The sequence below is a fragment of the Copidosoma floridanum genome, unplaced genomic scaffold (assembly GCF_036245765.1).
Source record: "Copidosoma floridanum isolate Cflo_tuat_1 unplaced genomic scaffold, Cflo_Japanese_pri ptg000001l, whole genome shotgun sequence".
Classification (NCBI taxonomy): Eukaryota; Metazoa; Arthropoda; class Insecta; order Hymenoptera; family Encyrtidae; genus Copidosoma; species Copidosoma floridanum.
The window spans coordinates 3,857,046-3,878,106 of NW_028321878.1; the positions used below are offsets into that span (position 1 = coordinate 3,857,046).

Consider the following 21,061-nt stretch of genomic DNA (forward strand, 5'->3'; position numbering starts at 1 on the left):
TTCACGACGCGATTTCGCACACTTGCGCGCTTTCATGACTACATAGTCACTTAATTGGTAATAGTAAAAATAAAAAAAAATAAAAAAAATTAAAATACAGATAAAGGATTGGAAGGAATAACATTTTACACGCTGTATGGACAAAGTCGAAAATCGCACGTTTCGAAATCGATGATGCACGTACAGGTATTGTACACGTAGATTCAGAGCGTTTCATTGTCTCGATGAGCAATAGATTACGGGACACATGATGTAGGAAATGGTAAACACGCGTTGCGGAAGATCGTACGTGGGTGTTTTCAGTAGTTACCTCTTTAGCGAAAGGGCAGTGCTTTTACTGTGCCTTCAGGCGCTTTTGTTTTGCAAGTACGTCTCCATCGCTAATATTGTATCGGGAGGAAATGATGATTGACGGGAGAGAAGAGTGAAAGACAGGGGGAGGGGGATGAATTTTTTTTTTCGCAACTATACGTACGATTTACATTATTTGAGTTGTTGAGTTTCGTTTTTAAAAATATATATGTATCTCATGGAAAGTTTGGCAAAAGAAGATCCAAGGGCGTGTACGCCAACGCTTTTTCTCGCACGTACCCTTCGACGTGACGGTCAGCTGGAAAGTTTATTAATCGTCTAACTGCATAGTACTGACAACTTTTAATTTTGAAATAACAATAAAAGTTTCTTTATATTTTTAAATTACAGATTTTATACAATACGATGCAATTAATATCTTTAAAAATCTAGATCAAACTCGTTACGCATGTTGCTGAGTATCCGTTTTTTTTTATTTTTTTTTTATTTTTTTTTCGAAAAAAATTTTATTTCGTTTGTAAATGCACGCTGAGTGATTTAGATACAAATGTAATTTTTAACACTCTTATGTAGATTGATCTAAAATGTTTGAAAACAAAATTATAATCCAAGAGGCATTCACGTACTTTTTTATGCATTCTGTACATTTACGCTATACATAATACAAAGTGGGCATATTGAATGATCATTCAAATTAATAGATAAACGCGATGCATCATCTTACTCCACGATAAAATCAAAACGTAGATTTAAATAATCAAAGCTATTTAAAGCTTTATTTGTGATCGTATGCTGTACCTTAAACTAAATTGATTATTACATCCTCCAATTTTTTTTTTTTTTTTTTTTTTTTTTTTAATAACAAAGCTAAAGTTATTTACAAATCCAAAATTAAAAGGAAAAGAGGATAACTTAACTATCGACGTTACCAGAGAGAATCACTGATAGAGCCTTTAGTAGCGCATATCACAGCATCATATTCCAAAGTATTTTCTCAAGCCTTAGCCTTAAACGTAGGAAACTAGCACTCTTGAGAGTACGTTGAGTATAATTATCTGTTACTCAAATTTGGTTTTGATTCTGTCATATTAGAATACATTTTTGTCACGTGTCAGTTTTTTCTAAATTGTTTAAGTACTTGTTCAGTTATAGTTGTCTAAAATCTCAAGGGTGCCGGCATCCAGTTCTCAAGTCAAAACTAATTTTAAGAAAAAAAAAAGAAAAAAAAAAGAACCAAACAGGTTCTCTTTTTACATTTTGATCGTACTCAGATTTACATCTGTCTAAATATTACATCTTATATTTAATAATTGATTAGAACGTTTCTTCCTTATCTAATTTGTATGTAACTCTGGCTGAGCTTTGTAACATTGAGTATGCAAACACAAAGGAATGAACTAAAAGTACAATCGTACATTAGTTAGCTTCACTTGAGCATCTCATCATCTAGATTACTAGCCATTATTTTGTTCTAATGACTCTAAAAACCTTAGATCGTTACGAATACGTCGAGGTCAAGTTACATATAATATATTTGGTGAATTTTCACATTGTGCAGGCCACTTTTTTTTTTATACAACGATAATCAGCTACAAATAAACTTTGTATGCATACTAATCTCGTGGATAGTTCATCTCGCACGATCCAACAAGTAAGAAGCTGCTAAATCTACGTCGAATTCAGTCTGCTTCAATGCGTTTTCGCAATCTTGTCTATTGGCAAGTCCAAGCCTGTAACAATAGAAAAACAAATGATTCAAAATACAACAAGCTGACAAAGAGATTTAAAGTATTGCAAGTCGTAGTTCAAAGTAACAAGCGTTCATAAATATTCAAATTCATCCAACTCCCACTCCGGCTTTTTCTACAATAACGCGCTCACCCGGTATCTAAAAATAAAATTCAACCACGCGCTCTCACCTGAGTAACGTTTCAATTTTAACTATTCGGTCTTTGACGATCTGCTTGGCAGCCTGGGCTGCATCCCAGCCAGTCGCTTGTAGGGCAGCCAATGCCTCTTGCTGCGACGCGTCGTGTGTCTCCTGCCGCACGTTCATCACTTTGGTCGCCCGAAACTCGTCGCTCAGCGACATGACCAGCTGCTGCGAGATGCCCGTTAGCGGTGGACTAGCACCACTGGGATAGGACGCCGCCCCCGGGGCCAGCTGCATACTCATCGGCGTCGTCGAGTCGTTCAGCTGTGGCAGCAGGCTACGCGATGCATTCGGATAAACATGCTGTGGCTGACTCGTCGGTCGCGTTGGCGTGAACTGCATGAGGTTTGGACTGGAACTGTTGACATTGGGCTTGCCGTGCTGCTGCTGACTGGAGATCGGATTCTGCACGAAGCCGTTCTGTATGGGCTTAAGCGGCGAGAACGGTGGCTGTGGTGGCGGATTGTACATGGGTGGCTGTTTTGGATTGGGACTGAATTCGCGCGGTAGCGTCTGTCGTGCGTTTGACTTTTGCGAGGATGGACTGCTCGCTGGGCTGCAGTTGCTAGACTGAATATACACACAAGAATAAATACTTTATTGCATTAAAAAAATTTCATGAGCTACTGAATCAGCGTTATCACCCTTACCATGTGACTCGTCGCACTAGCTAAAGCGTTGCTGTTTGCCTGGTAGCTCCTGAGTATGTTTTGTCGGACGGTTTTATTGTAGAGAGTATTGAATTCGCTTTGGGATAGCTGGTCCAGGTTCGGCACGGTCTGCTTGAGTTCTGCGTACACTTGCTCGGACAGAACCGTTCCAGCGATGGAATTTGGCCTCTGCAGCGTTCCAGACATTGAAGCCGTTGTCGCTGCTGCGCCCTGCACTGACGCTGAGGAATGTGAAAACTGCGAGCCCGTCTGGTTCGAGAGCTGAGGTGGAAATTGTTGCTGGTAGGCGAGAGCAATATTGTGGGCCGCAGTTTCCAGATTGCTCGGAGCGTGATTTGGCAGGATTTGATGCAAGTTCGAGGATGAGGTAGCGGCAGTGTTACCGAGGACGCAAGCAGCGCCTGCGACGTTTTGATTCTGAGTTTGGTTCTGATGCCACAGTTGAGCGATAGCTGCTTCGGAGCTGCTGCACTCGATCGGCTGACTCGAAAGACCGATTTGACTCCTTGGCCGCTGGATGTTGGTGCTCTTTGTTGGCCACGAGTTCTGAACCTTGTTTGGAAAGTTAAAGTTACTTCCGCTCGATCGCTGATCACAGTTGGGCGACTTTGGCTTGACAGGCTGGGGTGGTGGCCTCAGCATCGGAATGACGTTGTTGTCGGGAGGCTTATTCGTGGCAACTGGAAGGTTCGAGGGTGCCGCGGCCGTGATTGGCTGCTGCTGTGTTACCTGCTGTGTGGGCTGTTGCTTCGTAGCATTGGTGTTCTTTGTCGCCTCCTTTTCGCCCAAATGTTTTTCGAGCTCGGCAAGGAAAGCAGGATCCAGTTTCTTTGGCGATGCCTGAGCTCGCGTCTCGATCGACAGCTCACCTATGCTCTGTGCTATGTCAACGTTATTCTTAGACTTGGTTGGGCTTTCATTCGGACCAATGAGTGGCGGAGGAGGTGGCGATATTACCGGCAGCCCACCTCGTACTACATTCGCATAGGTCACTGGGGCTGCAGAATCAACTCTAATGTCGTCCGGCCAATTCTGAGGGATCGGACTTGGACTGGTGCTCTCTGCCTTGTCGATCTCACTGTAATGATCACCACTCGAGTATCCATTACTACCACTATCTACGTTCACGTTAACGTTAATGTTTGTATTTTCACTGTGCAAGTCCTTGTTGAGGTTGAGTGCGTGCTGAAGTGACGCAGCGCCGCTTGCCTCATCCTGAGTGTTGCTGTACTGCTGTTGTTGAGCAGAAGGGGTCGAGTAATAAGGATTCGGGGGAGGAAGTTCCGGTGTCACTTGACTGTAATATCGGGGCTGATTCGAATTTGTGAATACCCTCGACGTGTCAAAGGGATCGGGCACATTTGACGTAGCAGCAGCAGCAGCAGCAGCAGCAGCAGCAATAACAACACCATTGTTAGTAGGACAGTTGGCGTAGGTACGCGGATCGTCTTCCGGCCAAGTCTCCTGTGGTGTCGTGGGTTCTCGCTCTGGTACGTCTATTGGTTCATCGAGGATGTTGATCACACGCCGATATGAATTGGTATTGTCCCCGGCAATTGCAGCCGCATTGGCAAGCTCTTCAGGGGATAGATCAATCAAAGTACCCTCTTGACTGCAACTTCCTGCTGACGACACAGCGGTATTTTGCACTTTTACTGGACTACCCCTGAGATCGTTTTGCAACTTTGTGTAATTGAACTGCTTACGGGTGCGCTGAGCTGTTCCACCAGGGAACTTTTTCATCGCGCACTCGGTAATTCCCACAACATCCGGCGGTTCCATCGGATTTCTAAGGTACACGTCGTCGATGTATATAGGACTGCCCCAACTCTTGCCGAATGGCGCCCCGTGGCCTGTATGGATGAAAGAATTCTCCAGTGGTTTGCTGATGTCTTCGGGCTGTTTCTTTCGCATCGGATCGACCAGACAGCGTGGAAATACGCCCACCTGGAAGGTGCGCTGATTTTGGCCCTTCCACCAGTAGTTCTCGGGCCTGCCGTCAATTATGACGATTTGATCACCCTGCTCTATTTGCATCTTTTCCGGCTCATCAAAACGGTTTAGGGCCTTCATAACCGATGGCACCATTCCTGTGGAGCAAAAAACATTAAAAAGCGATTTTCATTAAAAAAAAAAAAAAACACTGGTTTAAAACAACAATACACACCAGTGAGCGAGTCTTTGAGTGACGCAAAAGTTGGTCTTTCTGTCGGCTCTCTGGCCCAGCAATGCAACATCAACTGAAACATCGCCGGCGGACTAGCTTCCGGCTCGTGCAGCCTCTCACCCTCCCTATCGATCTTCCTGAGAATTTCCGATCCGTTCAGGCCCACCCAGGGCTCCTCGCCAAACGTCAGCATTTCCCAAAGCGTGACTCCGTACATCCAAACGTCCGAGGCATGACTAAACTGCCGCGCCTTTAGCGATTCCGGAGCGCACCAAGGAAACGGCACCTTCTTGTGCTCCGTCATCACGTAACAGTCCTCTTGCTGGGGCAGTGCGCGCATCAGGCCAAAGTCCCCGATTTTTATCTTGTCGACGGAACTGAGCAAGACGTTTCGGCAGGCGAGGTCTCGGTGGAGGAAGCGCTTGGCCTCGAGGTAAGCCATACCCGTAGCCACTTGTAACGCGTAATTACACAGCGTCAGGACCGATATGTGGCCGCACTGCTTGCGCAGGTAGTCCAGGAGCGCACCGAGCGGCGCGAGCTCCGTCACCATCATCATTGGCTGCGACAGTACCACACCGTACAACCTGCAGACGGACAGACAATGACAAATGAAACGAATTTTTAAGGCAACGAGCTTCGGTCGCATGAATAGGCATGAATCGCTTACCGTATGAGATTGTGATGGTCGAGCGTGTGCATGGACTGAACCTCGGACACAAAGTCCTCGATGACGTTCGGCTGAGTCAGAGCGTCGGCCTTGAGCACTTTGACGGCGACGGGCAGTGTCCTCCCAGTCGGCGAGCTCCACTCGCCCCTCCTGACGACGCCGAAGCTCCCATCGCCCAGCTTGACGGATAACGTGACGTCCTTGTCCTGGATGAGGCAGGTGAGGACCGAGGAGGTCTCGACCGTCTGGGAGGCGCGCTTGTTGCTCTTGTTCTTGTCACTGCCGGGCCTTATCTTCGTGATCAGGGTCTTCTTCCACTGCGTGGTGCGCTTCTTTTTCACGGCGTCGAGCAAACGCCGAATCCCCGGCTTGCCCAGACCGATTTTCTCCAAGTCCTCCGGCTGCACGTAATCGAAATGGTGCAGCCGCGTCACCTGCAGGTCGTCCCTGATTCGCGTGAAGAACTGCGAGAGCTGCACGTCGTGCAGCAACTCCTGGAGCCACTCGGTGCCCTCATCGTCAGCCATGATTCCAATGGGGGACTAGACGGGTGTTTGGGCTTCTGAAATACAAAAAAAAAAAAAAAATTAACCACTCGTTATTCCAAGGCTCGATAGCTTTTCATTTAAATTTCAATATTCACCACATGAATGGAAAAATCATTTGTGGGCGCGTGAATTGAATGTATCTATTATACAATGCACAATTGATAGCCATTCAAACAATGTTGTTTTATGCCCATAAAGCTACATACTATAACAGATCATTTGAAATCCCGTGTATGTACACATAATGCGTATATAATACCCTCTCGTATCAAGCACACAAAAGATAAGAGCTACATATACAACCAACGTACACGAGGCACTTGGAGAGTATAGTGGAGTAATTGTCATATAAAGTCAACACTGGTACTTACGTATGATATTATCGTAAGCAAGACAAATTCTTGATTGACTAGGCGCAATCAGTACAGTTCAAATATTTCAACAACACGATCATCGTTTTGTGGTGCTTAATTGCGCGATAGTAATTTATCCATTTTTTACAATTAAAATCCAGTGATGAAAAAAAGAAAAGGAAATTGATGAAGAGCAAGCAGCATCTCTTCGAGGGGGAAAAGAAAAAAAGTGAAAAAGAAATCGAACGATGAGAGATGTATACGTAACGGAGCACCGATTGTTCACCATCGCGATGACGATCACGGCCAATAACTACAGTAACCGATATAATATATCCTCTCTGCGCGCGGGTATCGCTGCCCGTTAAAATTTCTCCCGTCAATCGTTAATATATCAAAGCTAGCGCGCGCACATTAACAATTCACATCACGTAACGACGCGACAACGACACACCAGTGCGGGCATCATCATCATCGCAGCCTTGTAATATGTATTGTCCAAGTGCAAGTGCAGCGCGGCTACATTTAACAAACGCGCACACGTTGAACAAAAACATCGTCCCGGAACCGAGGGGCTGTGTAATATATAATACACGTATCTCTCCTTCGGCTCATAATATGTGTATAAGTAGCAGGAAATGAGATAATATGCACGCCGCCGTCCGAGAGCGGCAGAGCTCTTATCTATACGAATTATCGTGCAGATTTTAAACGGCAAAGAGGAAGGACCGGCGGGTGGGTGGTACACACACGACGCGACACGCGCGCGCCTCAAACTCTCGAGCGATTTTTTGCAATCGCCACCTGCATTTGGGAAAATTTGCAAGAATTCTTTATACGCGCGAGGAGAGTTTGTTTTGAAAGTTTCCGTCACCGAGAGGGATTGCATCGGTTCACGATTACCGATCACGAGCGCCGATTGGCTCCAGCTTTGTTTATCATCCTTGGTTTTATATATTGAAAATCGGCATCGGTAACTCGAGTTTGGAGCTTTTGGTGATAACGAGATTTATTTGTTCGTGATTTTTTTGATGAGACGATCGTGTTTTCAAATCGTTAGGTCATTAGTGTAGGTATATTTATGAACGTGACGCGCATCGTTTGGCATTTTGTTGTTCTGTAAAATATTGTATGAAACCGTTGCAACGACTCGCGGAAACGGAAAGACGAGAGCCAATCAATCGAAAGCGTATAGGTGTATTTCAAAGCAAAAGTAAAGAGTATATTTATGCAACAACGTATTTTAAAAAATGTTTGGAGAATATACGCACGCCTCGTTAGTTATGATTACTCCAAATTACACAGCAAACGAGAGACGTGTGACATTGCGCGTGAGCTCGTGTTTTTTTTTTGTTTTGTTTTTGGAGCAATAAGTAATTCAAGGCCCTTGAGTGTATTTTTACAGGAAGCTAAAGGGGACCCGGTCACTTGTAGTCGTTGGTCTTATTGGCGCAATTGAGACGGGGAAAACCATTTTTGCTTAGTTGATCTCGCCACCCCGAAACAACCTCAACGATTTGCATTTCATTAAAACTAGTAAATGAAGATAAAACAAAATCTGCCGGAATCTAATTGGAAACGTGGCTGCGAGCCCACGGGCGTGCTTTCGAAAAAACCTATTTTGGAAACCTACATTCCATTCTCCACTTTCCCCTGGAGTCGCGGCGAGGTACCTGTATACAGTATACGCGTACATATATATATGTGCAAGTATTTCGCGATCCGCAATCGCGTAAAATACGTGCCAAGGATCTCCGTGTGGTACTGTACCTACGCGGCGGCGGCAAGCTCTGCAACCGATAATCATCATAAACGTACGACCAGACGCATGAAATGGCTCATTAACAAAACTAATGCAGCAGCGAGGAAAATGTGTATGGCAGAGTATAGTATATAAACGAGAAAGAAAAATGGGACTGTATTAATCGAAGGTCACAGGTGTAGCGCAGAGAGAGAAGAGCGTTAGAAGTTGTCTGTTTGGTATTTGTATACCCTATACGTGGAATGCATGTATGCAGTTGGGATTCTTTTTTTACAATTTTATTATTATTTATAAAAAACAGAGGATTTTAGTGAAAAACCGTATCTCCCTGTCGGCTACTTTTTTTTCCTGTGATGCTAGCAGTTCATGTTTTTATCTGCGACTTTTTTTCTCGCCACTGTTAAGAGTGTTGCGGTTAATACATTTTTAAAGCGTGTCAATTTTATAGATTATTACTATGAATTTTTGCCGATCGAAACAGACTCGTGGAGCTGCGAGTCAAAGAATTGGGGACAAAAGATTCAGTTATTTTTGAACGTAAAAAAAAAAAAAAAAAAAATGCTACAAAGCTTCTGGTAGATTAAGGAAATGACTGTTGTTGTGCGACTTTTTTCGCTTCACACGAGTTTCGTCACATTGCATTTTTAAATCGACAAGCCGATAAAAGTGTTAATCAACCAAGTGGCGTTTCATACCAAAGTGCCAATTAGATTTACAACTGTTTTGGCACTCGAGCACGTATCAAGTAAATGCAAACATTTGATTTTCTCATAGCTTTAAGGTCAAAAAAACCAAATTATTACAAAAATGTATGACATTGGTTATTATTTATATTTTATATTATTCATTTTTAATGATACAACACGCATTGCATTTAAGAAAGGAACAAATAAATAATTTAACAACAAAAATAACGTGTTTTCAAATGGATTAACAAGTAAACTTTTGCATTCACAGTTGGAGGTATTAAATTTCTCACTAATCGTGTACAACATTAAATAAACTGGTTACATCAGAGGAATCATATGAATTCGTTGATAAGACTCGCGAAGTATGACTTGTACGAAATCCAATTATTAACAATTGAATCATGTAGCCTCGATTTGCCAGGAATTCATATATATGAAAAGTGAGAGCTAGTTCATAAGTCGATACCTCAAGCATCAGTTCTAAATATAAGTGTACTGGCAAACTGATTCCTCAAATAACAGATATAAACTGAATAGTAATTCAAGTGGAGCTTAACAACCAAATTCTAAAATAAATTGCAAACCATACATCTATACTACTACAGCATTGGCTTGCTTGTTTACACTGTCAATTTGCTAGCAGCCTACAAATCCCCCAGGAGGAAGTCCATGCATACAATAATTCGTTACATACCCTAGAGCATCATAAAATTAACAAAAGACCCCTTCTTACCTCTATATGTACAGAAGTTCAGAGCAGCTTCAGCTTCTCAGGCCATATTTAACAACGGACGAGTTTATCTCGCTTCTCTGCAGATGCAGCAGGCAAAAACCGCACGTTCAACGAAAGCATACACTTACACACACGTATAATGTGCACTGCACTTCTGTGTAACTTTACACCTCCTTCGTTCGTCTCGTTTCTCTAAAGTCGAGAGGACGACCAACAACAGCGACTAGTGAGTGAGCAATAAAAAAAAATACCCGAGAATAACTTACGTTATAGAGAGCAACTCTCAGAGAGCACACAAAAAGAGAGAAGATTCCGTCGTGCGCGTCGTTTGGTAAATGTGTCGCGCGTTCCAAAAAAGTAATACAATATCGCTCACATGCGTCTACTCTCTTTGATGTTATATACTGTGATGGTTATACATGGATATATGAATACGTACAAGCTCCGCCGTATATATTCTATTTGTATAACAACAACGACGTTTTTAAATACGGAGCAAGCAGAAGCGGCTGCAATAAAGCCGTTGTTGCCTTGGCGGGTTGCTGCTGCTGCTGCTGCTACTTTCACCCCGCAGCAGCGGGATTCTCGCGTTCTTCCTCACCGACATCCTCCTTCTTTTACTCTCTCATCTGCTTCTCAATTTACTCTTCTTCTTGGAATAGCACTGCTGGCTGCAGACTTCTTACAACGAGAGTACACCGATGATGAGGGCAGAGGTTACATGTGACCCGAGAAGTTGAGAAAAAAAAAAAAAAAGTACGTGCACTGTTTGTATTACATATTTGGGTGCACGTATACTTAGTAGTTACAACTCTCGTTGAAAAATCTCCTTTCCTTCTTTTTCTGAAGCTCCAGTCTGGGTGTAACTACACTGTTTTTTGCACGACTGCCTCTTTGCCTCCTTCGTAACAATGGAGCACACTACACATTTGTCATACAAAGTTTATTGTACAAAATTAACACTGCAGCTGTTTATTGCTCAAACGCTCATTACAATACCGATCTTGTACTCGATGAGTTCTTGTTACTTACTCGTGAGCTTGCTCCTCGGCTGCTTGCTCGAGCCGTAATGCGCTTAATACATTCAGCAACAACAGCTACAGGTATATTTGTGCTTGTACCCATTGTAGTGTAGTAGTTTAATATACATATATGTTCACCTTCAGGACAAGAAAGCGAGAGTATAGAGAAAATGCGCCAATAAAATGTTCGCAGCAGATATGCGAAGTGGATGAGGCGCTGGAGTAGAAAAAGAGAGAGAAAGGATTGTGTCTGTCTGAGGTCTGAGGCTGAGTGATCACTGGGGACTGGGATGGTGTAATGAGTGTTCCGTAATTTGGACATTGTCTGCAGACACTGCAGACATGCCTATTGCTCAGGGCTCTAGCTTGAGAAACTTTACTTACCATTTCTTGTACATTGTAAGTACAACGTCAATTCGTTAAGAATGATTCGTAAAATTGGAGACTGGAGCTGAAGCTGAAGCACGAATACCACCTATTTGACTAGGATCCAATAATATACCTAATTGGAACACAGTTGTCCCGTTCTTCTCTTTTCCTCTTCACACCTCCTACCCAATGCACCTACATGTATCAATTAATTATCAATGTATCCAGATATTTTACTAACGGTTTTTACCGGTAATCCTGAAAGGTAAGTATTTTTCTTGCCGCTTTAAGAAGATTTAGTTTAGTCATTTAAATAATGTAGCAGACACGTGTGGGTGGGTTTCCAAGTTGACGACGCTGTTGGGAAATAAAGACTGTTTACATGTTGGCGACGAACTGGACCATTTTTCAAATGATAAGTTTGTATTATAAATTAAACGTTTTGTTTAGTTTGTTATTACTTGACTCTGACATTTTCAGCACGAGGATAACTTTCCAAACCTACTGGAATGACTTTTCTCCAATTAACAAACGGATGGAATAAATCAATAAAATGCCAAATCAAGCACGGTAACAGGATTTCAAAAGATTATTAACCCTAGATATAGATGATGGACGAGAAAACGACAAATCAGATTTTTAACATTTTTTACTCAATAGTGGAAACCATAAAAATTTACAAATAATGAAAATGACATGTATGTTGTAAAAATACGATTGTTTTAAATTTTCGTAAAGATATTTAATTATTTGTTTTTAATTAATTTTTTGTCAAGCATTGTAAAAAATGTTTGCAGTCAACCCAATAATCTTCGCCAGATAATTAATCATCTAGATAATTTGCTCAAGATTAAAGTTACACTTTAAGGTGGTTCTTCACGATGGTGCCGTATCAAAGCGACACGGGACCCTGGTGGTTTTCTAATTTTCGATTAGCGTATTATTTGCAACATAAAATATGTTGTACTGGCACTTGACCATAATATCATTGCATTTACATACAAATAGAGCTAATAAAGTCATAGTAAGAGTTATAAAAAATTTCTTTTTTGACGCAAGGTTCTGAAAATGGCATGTACGCTCCTACTCAAGCGCAGACGTTGCCACCGATTTCTGCATGTACCTATATATATATAATATTATACAATCGTCGAGCGTTGTCTGCCGCACAAACGTAACCCCTTCACTTTTGTTTTTATTATCCGATGTATCCGAAATATTGATATGCTTCTTGTTATGATTACCTTATGTACGTTTTTAACACAAAAATAAACTCTAATTTTCATTTTCAACAAATATTAATCATAAAATAATTTTACTGATTGTCTTATTACCATATTAGTAAGTGAGTCATTTTAAATTTGCGCGCGCGATCCGAGCGTCTGCTCGTTTACACGGCAGACATTTCGCTCTCGCTAATCAATAACTGATTACGTTTACGATTAAATATCGTATACTATTTCTCTGATTAGCCCAAACTTTTGTTATATTATTAGAAAGCTGAAAAATTCTTCTTTCACTACAAACTTTTTCTATTACGATCTTAAGTCTACTTTACGGGATATTACATGATATCGTAGTATGGAAAAGTAATCTACATAAGAATATATGTTAAAAGTGCATTTTTTTAATGACTTGTTTTCAAAAATTTGCCTGATAAAGGGACTTGAAATTTTAAGAGAAGATGCCTTATAACTTTAATAACAATCCATCCAAGTTTCCCTGTAAGTTTAAGTAAATGGGTTAGGTGAAGAACCACCTAAGGGTTCACATAAATAAGTAGTTCACAGTTTTCTTATTATTCGTTAAGCGGATAATGTAGCTGGTTTGGCTCGGAAATTCATTTCGAAGGGTTTATCTTTATAGATTACGTTGATTGTTATCTTTTCATCTATAAGCAGTGGTAAAAGAAGAATCAGAATCATTAAAGATTGAAGCAGATTCTCCAATTATTAGCCATAGTGTCGTATACTTCTTCCCCTAGGAAGTGTTGGTCGTACTCTCCTCCGCTAGCCAGCCAGCCTCGTCACCACCGTACAACAGTTTTTCGCACCCGGGTCAATATTATAATCAATGACACTGGTATTACGCACAATACACCAGGTTCACGAAAGTTGCGCGCGTCTCTCGGCTTATTATAACATTTTCACGAGAGTGAAAGAGGACTGGTAAACAAACCCTGATCCCTAAGAAAAAAGAGAGGAGAGCAATTATTGTCAAGGCTAAATACAACAAAATAGACGGTAAGTATACATGGGCACATTGGCAAGTGTGTGGGCACTGGGCACCTGGCACCCTATACGTCTGTCTCGCTTTGGCGCGAAGACGACGATCTTGTCGTATAAGTGCGAGAGCAGTTCGACGGGAGTGCATGCAGTGTGCCTGAACCTGGATTTATAGTGACCTAAGTCTTTTTTTTTTTTTCTTAACTTTCTTGCAGTGTAAAAGCGTCAGGATGTCGGGTATTGCGAGCGCCAGGCTAGCCGAGGAGCGCAAAGCTTGGAGGAAGGATCATCCTTTTGTAAGTAAACGTGTGCATACGTGCGTATTTGACGCTAGTGTGCATCGCATGTGTTTCAAGTAATTACCCACTTTTTCTACTGTACTTGGAGATGGTTACGTCTTTTTGTTTAACCAAGTTCGGAGAATCGTGTTCTCGTTTTCGTACTTTGATTTGTACTTTTTTCAAGTGTTCACACTTGTTGAAAATATTTCTGTCTGTCTATAAACAAATGGATATATCATATCGTAAAGTGAGGCTAGGTGGCTAGGACGCATACTTAACCTCTAACTGATCCCGCGTTAACGCTCTTCATCTCTTTCTGTTACTGTGACCTTTCTGACTATTACAAAAGAAAAACACGGAATGTCATATAAATATTAAAGAATTTTTTCCATTTCCTGTAAAGATTCGAAGGTATCTCGATCGTAGATGAAATATGAATCTTGAGAAAATCACATACAGAATAGAAATATCAACTTTTCTTGTCACTTTCATCATTTTATGTTTTCTTTGGATCCGTGGTATCATGTCATATGAAAATTAGAAATTAATCTTTAAGTTAATGATTGTGTACTACATGAATGATTTTGCTGCCGACGATTGTTTGGAAATTTAACTTTCATGTTTTGGCTTATGTACTGTAAGTAGATATATCATAGAATGGAATTTTTACATTACAGGGGTTTGTGGCACGACCAACGAAAAATCCAGACAGTACACTAAATCTCATGAGTTGGGAATGTGCGATACCAGGCAAAAAAAGCGTAGGTTATTTTAATTAAAGTTTATATAATGTTCACTTTACAATGATTACTACAACACTTGACACTACTTTAGACACCTTGGGAGGGTGGACTTTATAAGCTACGGATGATCTTCAAGGATGACTATCCTTCCAGCCCACCCAAATGCAAATTTGAGCCACCACTGTTTCATCCAAACGTTTATCCATCGGGTACAGTTTGTTTATCATTGTTAGATGAAGAAAAAGACTGGAGGCCAGCGATCACAATCAAACAAATCCTTCTTGGTATTCAAGATTTACTCAATGAGCCTAATGTAAAAGATCCAGCACAGGCAGAAGCTTATACAATCTATTGGTATTTATCTTTACTTTATTGTTTGGGACCATGATGTGTAATTTTTGGGCTTGAATCAAGATTATTTTCATGGTACCAAATGTAAATCTAATGAGTGGAAATTCCCATTGAAAATTAACGTTACTATATTTTATTGTTTAGCCAAAACCGTCTTGAGTACGAGAAACGAGTGCGAGCGCAAGCAAGAGCAATGGCTCCTCAAGAATGAAATTCCTAAATTTATACTGATTATCGCCGATATTACGTGAATACTGAAACAACCATCATTTTTTTAATTCTCTGCTAGCTTAAAAATAAATTAACGTATATTTATTTCTTTATAAATTATCGGCATTGAGAATGGATTTAGCTCACGTGCGAATTCTTAATTACCGACAAAAGTTAATGGATAATAAAAGATGTATTATAGTAAAAATTGTTTGTTTATTTTTATAGAATTAAAATTAAAATTCACTTTACAAAAGCCTTGTGGTAAACCACGTTTGGCTCTTCAAGATAAATACATCGATGAAACAAGAAATATATAAAAATACAAAATATAAACCATAGAAGTGACCCATCGACATAACAAACATGTAAATATAAATATGTAACTAGAAATTAGTTGTTGATATAAACCATTAGATTGAACCATGTTTTATTTTAATAGCTAATCAGTTAGGTAAATAAATTAAACAAAACTTAAATAGAGACTTGGACTAAAACAATCAGTGCATAAGTGTGTCTAAAGTATCAAACGCAACTATAAGTACAGACACCACCTGGATACACGTAAAATGGTACAATATGAAACAATTAAATAAAACTGAATACATAAGTAACACAAACCTCGAGCCATAAGCGCTCAATTCAAACAATAATATAGCACAAGAACAACCCAATATAAATTAACAGATTTATAAGACAAAATTATAACAATAAAAGTACAAATATAAATAACAATAAAATAAAAACATAGAAAGAATAAAAGCGCAGTTAAAGACTAGAGCACAAACATAATTATAGGGAAATATTTGGGAGAGGGGTATCGCTCTCATGCCTTCATGCCACTAGCTCCTCATTAAACAACTCAGTAAAAGTTGATTGCTTAAAAGCTGGGAGGTTATATTGATTAAGATCTAAATCATTCCGAGAGTTTAGAAAAATTACTGCTTTGTAAATAAATAAACGCCGATACGTCTCAGTGCGAGCCCTCTGGGCAAGAAATAATGGTGGGAATGCTCGACAAGTAAGGCAAGAATCGTCAAGTTTTAGCATTAATTTTTTTCGTTTGAGAAACAGAATTTTTTAATTTGTAACTTTTATAAACTTCTTATTAAGAGTTGAGTATGTGCAGGTGTTTTAAAATTTGTCTTTAGCAGCCTGTTATTGTGCATAAATTGTACAACGACCGTATCACAAGCATCTTTCATTATCAATCGTGTCATTTTCAACAGAAACCCTTACTCTTCTTTGACATACTCGAAAACAAACGAATCGAACAATAAATTAACGAAAAGAGCTTCGCAAAAGCTCGTCCGTTTTTTCAACCACATAAGCTGGAAAGTATGCTTTCTCTAAGGGTGCCTGTACATGGAAGACCTGCTGCGTTTGGCAACTGCCAGTCAAAGTCAAAGCTCTCTGGTCTCATGAGAGGGAGAGGTTCATCACGTGACCACATTTAACCTCTCTCTCACTCTCATGAGACCAGAGAGCTTTGACTGGCAGTTGCCAAACAGCAGGTCTTCCATGTACGCAGGCACCCTAAGCCGAGGCGACAGAGCGTTAAAACGATTGGAGCTCGGGACGTGTACAACATTAAAACCATCCCTGACGTACACTTACCGTCGAATCTGTTTTCGCGCCGAGCCTGCGCATCGTCAACTCTCCGGGAGAGACTTCTCCAAAACTCAAAAGAGCGAGCAGTGCAGAGAGGGAGTTGTGCTGAAACTGTTGGAAGTTCAACGTATATATAATACTGTAACGTGTTACCCATACACCACATCAGAGAGAGAGAGAGCCCCATCGCACAGCCGACAGTAACGTAGCTTGCAGTGCAAGTTGACAGTTAACAGGGGCAACAGTAAAAAGTCAAATACCAGCTAATACGCAGTCAGTGTCAAACATGGCGACTTACAAGATGCAGCGGCTGGACGCCGCGCTGCTTTGGTTGTGCCTACTTGGCGTCGGGATATCCTATTACAGCTACATCGTCGAGACGACCAAGGAAAAGGACAAGTCCTACCAGCCGTTTTGCGACATTAGCGAACACGTCAGCTGCACCAAGGCTTTTATGTCAAAGTAAGTGCTCTCGTGGGTCTCCCCCCCCCCTAGATTTTTGTTTTTTTACTGTTGTTGTGCCGAGTTCGCGCGTGTAGGTATACGGGATCCTTGAAACTGCAGCCATATATTTATGGTAAATCGATTGCTGTCGTGCGGGAAACACGCAAGCTTAGGTAGACTGTTTACCCTATACTGTTGCAGATGAGCGTACTAGAAGCTTTTCGTCATCGCGAGCTTTTTCTTCGTCAGGAAAAGAACACTGTTTTCGAAAGTACATAATACTTAGTTTAATGCCTTTGATTTTTGTTGTCAAGAGTAATACCACGTATCTCAGAGCTGACGAATACGATTACTCGCTATCTTGATTGGGGTGTGCAAACACAATACTTCACTCGATAATCGAATCCGAACACTCGGTGTGGATAAACTTTGCGTAACTGATAACACAACGTGCCTGCGATAAAAAAAAAATTTGACTTGCCACTTTGTGGCTCATGTAGGTTTATTTATACCTATGTACGTTAGTAAATTATCGATGGGAGAAAAAACTAAGGGAAATCGATCCAAAACTCGGGTGAAGGTCACGTGAAATAAGCTCGTACAGTATCGTCGAAGTCAAAGGCACAGTGTGCTCGTGTGTCGAGCCGGAAGTAACTGTTGATCAAAATTATTGATTTCTTCATAGAGTATACTTTACGTGTTTGCACCCCCCCAGCACGCTTACATCCCTTTTATGTATACACGCTATCGCTCGTTCCCCGCTCAAAGAGCTATACTATGAATTATTTCGAGCAGGTGGTTTTCGTCTATACATGCATACAATATCCTCAAAAGATACACTGTATAGGTATACAGCTGTTGGAGCTGGACGGGCTGTTTACATTGTCAATATTGTCCGGGCGCTCGCGTCAATCGAGCGTTAATTTTTTTAACAATTAACGATTCGTCAGCCCAATGCTTGATTGTTTCTCCGAAATACACTCGCCAAAATAATATACTTGTCACTGCCGAGGCAGTATACGCTTCTCCACAGGGGTGGAGTTTATTTTTACGGTTGCAGTGGGTAGAGTCGGAAACGGAGAACATTCATGCGACCGTATAATATCTTATCGATCAAATATTTTCGTAGTGCACGTTTACGTATGCCAAAACGCGCTGGAGAGTTGTGTATATTATAATAAACAAAGTTTCCCTACGTCGAAAATAACCGCCGAGGAAAAAACAAAAACAAAAAAGAACGGTCGAGCCTCCTCCGATCGTCAACGCAACGATCCCGATGAATAAATCACCGTTCCAGAAACTGCATCGATCCCTTCCCCCTCTCGCGTTTATTTTAGACATACCACTCACTCGATTCGGCACTTTCCCTACACCGGTGCGAATTGATGTTCAACGATCCGCTGCTGCTTTGAAGGAGAAAAACGTAAATATAGAGGCATGACAAGGACGCCCGTGCGTCAACAGATTTTTCGATCTTTCTCTCCCGGCGCGAGCGTCGATTCATTACTTTCGCCCGTCCCTGATTCGCTTTTTTTTTTTTTTTTTTTTTTTTTTTTTTTTTTTTTTTTTTTTTCAATCGCACCGCACACCCACGCGATCCCGAAATATGGAATGGCGGTTTTTTAGGGCCGTAGAGCGTCACTCTCTGTATACTATATTTTTTTTTTATTTTCAGCTCCAGCAGCTAATCGGACGTTTCCGTATGACTTTTGTCTTTTACGTTCATTGTAGTTGCCCGATCGCCGCGAGGTTCGCTTCAACGGCACAAGAATTTCGCGAATTTATTTTTGAACGAAGAGAAAAATCGAGACCGGTATTTTTGCATACTTTCACTCTGCCGTGTTTATACGTATACACGTGCATTATATATATATATATAAATGAAAAACAGTTTCCGAGTATCGCGATCGCTGTTGTGCGTATTTTTGCACAATATTATATTCTCGAAATGTTAAAACACCCAAGCCATGTATGCAGGCAGATCTTGTCTTACGAAAATAAAATCGTATCTTATCTCTCTCGCTCTCTCGAGTGATATATAAAAATAAAAACGAATACGCCACTTTGACGTTTGGACTGCAGTATCGTAGAATGTTAATGCGTCAACCTCGTCAATTCGCCTTTTCACTTTATCGATAAATTTATCGCACGAGGTTCAACCAACACTCCCTGGCAGACTGAACAAACTGGCTTGAATTATTATTTTTTTAAAAAATGGACCTTTAGCCCACGGTTCAATCGACGTCCCCACCCATAATTAATCGAATAAAATACCAAGTACCCTATGGCTACACGAGAGAGTCTCCCCCTTAAATGTAAGTGGCATCTTACCCAAGTGCACAGTCATCCGAGAGTGTGTACGAAACTTGCTATGGACGCGGCAAAACAAAAGCTCGTCGTAGGAGGGAAAGGGACGAAACACTAACAAAATCATCCCCACGTGAGGCTATACGTAATTTTGTGTACTCCTGTCTCTCGCAGATACGGCAAAGGATTTGGCCTGATTCCAAGGGACTCGCCGCTCTACTTGCCAAACAGCTTGTACGGCATAATATTCTACACTATCGTCGCATCATTGAGTAAGAGCACAAACAAACTCGGTGTCAAAATGTCTTTTTCGAAACAATTGATGATAAGAAAAAAAAAAAAAAAAAAATACTTCTCCCCCGCTCGTAGGTCTGTTCAATAGCTACTGGAACACGGTACTCATGCTGATAGCGGCAGTCGTCTCGAACCTGTTCTCCGTCTACTTGGCGCGCGTCCTCTACCTGCTTCAGGACTTGTGCCTCGTCTGCATGAGCCTCTACGTGATCAACGCTCTCGTCCTCGTGCTAACGATAAGAAAGTTGCGGGAGATAAAATTAGTGTCGTCCAAGAAACGCAAGACCAAGTGAACGGGTCGCCGGCGCTGACGCTTCTTTATTTTGCCACAACCGATAAGTCAAGCATAGAAACAGTGCTCATCTCAAAGGGCTGGACTCTTTTTTTTTTCTTTCCCTGTTTTTTTTTTCTTTTTTTCTTTTTTTTTCGCGACTGCTATGTAAAAGTAGGACTCGCGAGTCTAAGATATATATATTTTTTTTAGGAAATGTGCGTTGTCTTTCGTTGATATTGCAGAATATTTTTTTACGTGCATGGACACAAGAGTTTTCTGGGTTTTTTTTACATACAATTATATATGATGTTATGTACAATTATGCTGTGACTGTTTCTTTTTTTTTTTTTTTTAAATATTATTTATTGATTTACATCGATTGTTAATGTTGGAGCTGTTAATTTTTCAACGTTGTTAATGGCAAGCTACGCGTGTAGCATTGTTCTCTTGTCGCATTTTTTTTCTTAATTATTATTATTATTATTTTAATTACTTTAGACTTTTTTTTTCTATTAATGGCAGCCATCATCTCTTACAAAAGTGTACAATTTATTACAAAACTTAAAACTTAATACGAAAATATATATAACTATATATTCTTATTGAAAAAAAAAAATAATAATAATAAAATAACTTTATCAATACAAATCAAATGCCTCGACTAAGACACAATTTTATAAGCTTAAGATTCTTTAAAATAAAGAAAATAATATTAATATATCAACAATTCTAAAGTGTTCAATAAAATTTGATATTGTCAAATAATAACGAATTTTTTCTAATCTTTGATGTATGCTAAGTAAAAAAGGAAGAAAAAAAAAAAATTAAATCAAAACTGTGAATAAAGCTTTTGACAATTATTTTTCCAGGGACTGTTTTAACATTGAAGTTATTGAGAAAAAATAAATCGCCAAAGCTTCAGTTTCATTAAAATAACGATATTATTTCGCAAAGGATTAATGTTTAACGATATTAAAGTTTGATTATATTTTTCTCTTAAATTACAAAAGAAGCCTAATACAATTTAGCAAGTACATGTACGTGTATACCTGTTTGTGATATTTCATTACGTGTCTCGATTGTTGCATTTTA

The 21,061-nt window shown here is 40.5% G+C and overlaps 3 protein-coding genes across 6 annotated transcripts; 2 read left to right on the forward strand and 1 right to left on the reverse strand.

The window, feature by feature from the left end:
* Nucleotides 1-815: 815 nt before the first annotated feature.
* Nucleotides 816-10,940, reverse strand: Ack (activated Cdc42 kinase). 3 transcript variants are annotated; one of them, XM_089593646.1, is made up of 7 exons: nucleotides 10,648-10,940; nucleotides 9,839-10,519; nucleotides 5,754-6,315; nucleotides 5,084-5,670; nucleotides 2,896-5,006; nucleotides 2,232-2,815; nucleotides 816-2,042 (listed from the first exon to the last, which is right to left on the reverse strand). In XM_089593646.1, exons 3-7 carry the CDS (start codon nucleotides 6,278-6,280, stop codon nucleotides 1,943-1,945), a joined length of 3,909 nt encoding a protein of 1,302 aa, XP_089449772.1. In that variant the 5' UTR covers nucleotides 6,281-6,315; nucleotides 9,839-10,519; nucleotides 10,648-10,940; the 3' UTR covers nucleotides 816-1,942. The 3 variants fall into 3 exon arrangements, with proteins under 3 accessions (XP_089449772.1, XP_014213198.2, XP_014213199.2); XM_014357712.2 differs by having other exon boundaries at nucleotides 9,839-10,030; nucleotides 10,105-10,940; XM_014357713.2 differs by having other exon boundaries at nucleotides 2,896-4,538; nucleotides 4,623-5,006; nucleotides 9,839-10,940.
* A 2,224-nt stretch (nucleotides 10,941-13,164) lies between these two features.
* On the forward strand, nucleotides 13,165-15,238 carry lwr (ubiquitin conjugating enzyme lesswright). 2 transcript variants are annotated; one of them, XM_014357656.2, is made up of 5 exons: nucleotides 13,165-13,472; nucleotides 13,670-13,750; nucleotides 14,413-14,496; nucleotides 14,570-14,832; nucleotides 14,974-15,238. In XM_014357656.2, exons 2-5 carry the CDS (start codon nucleotides 13,685-13,687, stop codon nucleotides 15,038-15,040), a joined length of 480 nt encoding a protein of 159 aa, XP_014213142.1. In that variant the 5' UTR covers nucleotides 13,165-13,472; nucleotides 13,670-13,684; the 3' UTR covers nucleotides 15,041-15,238. The 2 variants fall into 2 exon arrangements, with proteins under 2 accessions (XP_014213142.1, XP_089454207.1); XM_089598081.1 differs by lacking the exon at nucleotides 13,165-13,472 and having other exon boundaries at nucleotides 13,524-13,750.
* Nucleotides 15,239-16,680: 1,442 nt separating this feature from the next.
* Vkor (Vitamin-K epoxide reductase) lies at nucleotides 16,681-20,117 on the forward strand. The gene is made up of 3 exons (XM_014357664.2): nucleotides 16,681-17,112; nucleotides 19,576-19,673; nucleotides 19,771-20,117. The coding sequence occupies exons 1-3, from the start codon at nucleotides 16,937-16,939 to the stop codon at nucleotides 19,986-19,988; spliced, it is 492 nt and encodes a 163-aa protein (XP_014213150.2). The 5' UTR covers nucleotides 16,681-16,936; the 3' UTR covers nucleotides 19,989-20,117.
* The last annotated feature ends 944 nt before the right edge of the window (nucleotides 20,118-21,061 follow it).

Excerpts from the sequence above, each read along its gene's own strand:
- lwr (XM_014357656.2), top strand. The coding sequence starts at position 13,685 with ATGTCGGGTATTGCGAGCGCCAGGCTAGCCGAGGAGCGCAAAGCTTGG. Across the intron at positions 13,751-14,412 it reads GGAGGAAGGATCATCCTTTT|GGGTTTGTGGCACGACCAAC; the intron begins GTAAGTAAACGT and ends TTTACATTACAG. Across the intron at positions 14,833-14,973 it reads GAAGCTTATACAATCTATTG|CCAAAACCGTCTTGAGTACG; the intron begins GTATTTATCTTT and ends TTTATTGTTTAG.
- Ack (XM_089593646.1), bottom strand. The coding sequence starts at position 6,280 with ATGGCTGACGATGAGGGCACCGAGTGGCTCCAGGAGTTGCTGCACGAC. Across the intron at positions 5,671-5,753 it reads GACCATCACAATCTCATACG|GTTGTACGGTGTGGTACTGT; the intron begins GTAAGCGATTCA and ends GTCCGTCTGCAG. Across the intron at positions 2,043-2,231 it reads AAAATTGAAACGTTACTCAG|GCTTGGACTTGCCAATAGAC; the intron begins GTGAGAGCGCGT and ends CTATTGTTACAG.
- Vkor (XM_014357664.2), top strand. The coding sequence starts at position 16,937 with ATGGCGACTTACAAGATGCAGCGGCTGGACGCCGCGCTGCTTTGGTTG. Across the intron at positions 17,113-19,575 it reads ACCAAGGCTTTTATGTCAAA|ATACGGCAAAGGATTTGGCC; the intron begins GTAAGTGCTCTC and ends TGTCTCTCGCAG. Across the intron at positions 19,674-19,770 it reads CACTATCGTCGCATCATTGA|GTCTGTTCAATAGCTACTGG; the intron begins GTAAGAGCACAA and ends CCCCGCTCGTAG.